The sequence below is a fragment of the Piliocolobus tephrosceles genome, unplaced genomic scaffold (genome assembly GCF_002776525.5).
Source record: "Piliocolobus tephrosceles isolate RC106 unplaced genomic scaffold, ASM277652v3 unscaffolded_45291, whole genome shotgun sequence".
Classification (NCBI taxonomy): Eukaryota; Metazoa; Chordata; class Mammalia; order Primates; family Cercopithecidae; genus Piliocolobus; species Piliocolobus tephrosceles.
Window position 1 is genome coordinate 1 of NW_022330189.1, and position 3,413 is coordinate 3,413.

Genomic DNA, 3,413 nt, shown 5'->3' on the forward strand with positions numbered 1-3,413 from the left:
GAGGTGCCATACACCTGCCTGTTGGCAAACACACTCCTGAGGAACTGCACAGGCTCCAGCCACGACTGGATGAGCAGCACAGAGATGTGGAGCAGCTCCAGGTTCTGCAGGGGAAGGACCAGCAGTGGCTGTGCTGCCCGGGGCTCTGACCACAGGCCTCCCCCATCCCCGCCTGGGGGAGAAGGTATCCACTCACGGATTTCTGCTGCGTTTCCTCCATGTTGGAGGGTGTGGGAATAGACTCTGAGAAGCAGAGGGAGGTCTGGGGGTTCCGCAGGAATGAATACTTCTGTTGCTTTGGGATATTGGCTTCTTCCTAGGAGGAAGATTCCCCCACCAAGAAGGACGGCTGGTTTCTAAGCTGGAGACCAGTCCCCATTGTTACTTTTCTGGGAACCTCACTCAGCATATGCTCATCTTCCTGCATTTTCGCTTCAGAAAACAACCCTGAGCTCCTTAGTCTCCTCCCATGACTTCTCAGCCGGGGAAAGTCACCGCTTCTTGCCACCCCAGACGCACACCCATTCCCAAAGAGCTTACAAACTCCTGGTAGGTGTCAAAGGCCAGCCGGTGCAGGCGATAGGCGTGGATCATAGCGTTGTCAAAAAGCCTGGATAAGGGTATGCTTGGGACCCTACCAGCCTCTTGAAGCCATGGCAGGCAGAGCAGGGCAAAAGCCAGGAGCAGGGACGTCCGGGAGCCTGGGGAGAAACGGGAGGACAATGGAGGAGGCAGAGAGCAAGAGTCCAGCACTGTCCCTGGCCCAGGAGCTGTTTTTTTTTTTTTTTTTTTCCCTCTCTCTCCATTTCTCCAGGGTCCAGGAGCATTGTGAGATTGGCCAAATATCTGGGCTTAGATGGCATTACTCACATTTAGAAGCCGCAAACCTGAGGGCTAGTGCCCCTGTCCCATCTACAGGGGGCGGCCTCTTCCTTCAGGACACATCGTGCGGAAATGGATTTTAGGGGCGCTTACCTGCAGCCATTGCAGCTAGGTGAGCTGTCCACAGGACCCTGAGTGGTTCGGGGAGTTAGGCCTTGGGATCCTGGAGCTGGTCTCTTGTGGGCCCTTTTTATACTCTGGCCCCTTATCTCTTGCCGCTTGACCCCACCTGTTTCTCTGTACGTTTATGCATGGTGCCACTGACGTACCCCTACTAATGGCTAATTTAGAAGCTCCTCCCACACATGCGGGGATCATGCCCCCTGGCTTGTCATGTTTCCCTTCCCACCGTCACCAACATTGTGAGGGTTATGCACAGAGTGTCAGCCAGAGATATCACCCAACTTGTCCTCTCTTTAAGGAGAAGGTGGGTGCCCTCTGGCAGCACGCCATGGTGGCCAACCTGAATGCGGGGAAGGGTATCAGTACAGCCCGTCCTTGAGACCCCTACCGACCACATCCCACACTCTATCCTATCTCTTTCCTCCACCCCGCATGGTTACCCTCTACCAAGCAGAGAGAATGTGTGTGTTGCGAAAAGGGGCCAAACATAGCCAATAAATTGTGGGGGTTCTGGGCACGATTCACTCCTGAATTCCACTTTTGCTGACTCCTCCTGGGCCTGCCTGAGGCAGCTGGATGCAGTGCTAACTCTGACCACTAGAAGGAAGCAACCCCGCCCTTTGCGCTCACCTTCTCCTGAGCTTTGGGGGCTCCCCCAGGTCACTGAGGAGGAAGAATCCAGACACAAGGTATTGCCCCAGCTCCTTGGACCTGCAGCAGAGATACAAACCAAGAAACAGAAATCCCGGGGACAGACACGGACCACAAGTGCTTCCTCCCCTAGCCCTGAAACCATCAGAGAGTCTCAAAGTTAGAAGAGCTCTTGAAGGTTTGAGTGTCTTTCCCAGCTTTGGAACTCAGAGCACATCAGGCCGAAAGATGCCCTGTCCAGCCGTGGAAGCCCCTCCTCTTTTTTCTCCTCCTCCTTTCCAGAGCTGTATAGAGCTTATCCAGTTGCCAAGGGCCTGCCTGTGCATTCTCACGTCTGACCTGCCGCTTGTCTTGTGAAGGAGGTATTATTATCACCCCATTTCACAGGTCAAGACACTGAGGCTGAGAGAGACTGATTGCATGAGCTACCTCAGCCAGGGCAACAGATCTCCACAACCTTGCTCTTCCCACATTGTGTCATTCAAAGTCTTTTCTCCAGACCGGGCATGGTGGCTCATGCCTGTAATCCCAGCACTTTGGGAGGCTGAGGTGTGTGGATCAGCTGAGGTCAGGAGTTCAAGGCCAGACTAGCCAACATGGCAAAACTCCATCTCTCTTAAAAATACAGAAATGAGCTGGGCATGGTGGCACAAGACTTTAATCCCAGTTATTCAGGAGGGTGAGGTGGTAGAATCGTTTGAACCCAGGAGGCAGAGTTTGCTGTGTGCCAATATTGTGCCACTGCACTCCAGCCTTGGGGACAGAGCAAGTCTCCATAGAAAAAAAAAAAAAGTCCTTTCTTCCAGAGCAGGTAGTATTGTGCTACTCAGGTACATAGTTATTTTAGTTTCTTTTCTTTCTTTCTTTCCTTCCTTCTTTCTTTCTTTCTCTTTCCTTCCTTTCTTTTCTTTCTCTCTTTCTCTCTCTCTTTCTTTCTTTCTTTCTTTCTTTCTTTCTTTCTTTCTTTCTTTCTTTCTTTCTTTCAGATGGAGTCTCATTCTGTCATCCAGGCTGGAGTGCAGTGGCATGATCTTGCCTCACTGAAACCTCCACTTCCTGGGCTCAAGTAATTCTCCTGCCTCAGCCTCCCTAGTAGCTGGGTTTACAGGCACCCTCCGCTATGGCGGACTAAGTTTTGTACTTTTTTGGTAGAGACGGGGTTTCACTATGTTGGCTAGGCTGGTCTCAAACTCTTGACTTTAGGTGATCCACCCTCCCTGGCCTCCCAAAGTCCTGAGATTACTGGCATGAGCCACCGCTCCCAACCCAGTTATTTCAGCTTCTAAATCCCTCTGAATGCAGGGATCCTGCCCCCAACACAAGGGGATCTTTGCCTCATTTTGTCTTTCCATAAGGGGCAGATTGTTCTTTCTCTATTCCCAGGTGAGAATAGCGCAGTGGCATGGGGTTCCTTGGAGAAACTTCACAACAGGACAAGGTAAAGGCAGAGAAGGCCAGGACTGAGCCTTCTGTCTCCTGGTGCCCAGGGTTGGGGCTGTTTCACCATCATATGGAGGTCACAGACATCAGATGCCCCCAGAGATGAGAGCAGGAAAGAACATCCTCACGGTCACTGAAATCATCCTCCACTGAGTTTAAGAGCATCTAGCACTTGATGCTGTAGAAACATAAGCAAGGAAACAAGGAAACGTTTCTAGAAGTGGTTGACTGTGGTGTTGGCAACCAACATTGAAAATCCATAGCCCTGTAGCCCAGGATGTGAATGTTGGGGCCCTGCCATCTCCCCTCTTTCAGAG

The 3,413-nt window shown here is 51.7% G+C and overlaps 1 protein-coding gene across 1 annotated transcript; it reads right to left on the bottom strand.

Annotated features, from left to right (window-relative positions):
- Positions 1-4: 4 nt before the first annotated feature.
- LOC111532415 (somatotropin-like) lies at positions 5-1,143 on the bottom strand (the record flags this gene model as incomplete). Its single annotated transcript, XM_026453692.1, has 4 exons — positions 976-1,143; positions 541-701; positions 197-316; positions 5-104 (listed from the first exon to the last, which is right to left on the bottom strand). Coding segments are annotated over exons 1-4 (391 nt in total), but the record flags the coding sequence as incomplete, so codon positions are not given.
- Between the last annotated feature and the right edge of the window lie 2,270 nt (positions 1,144-3,413).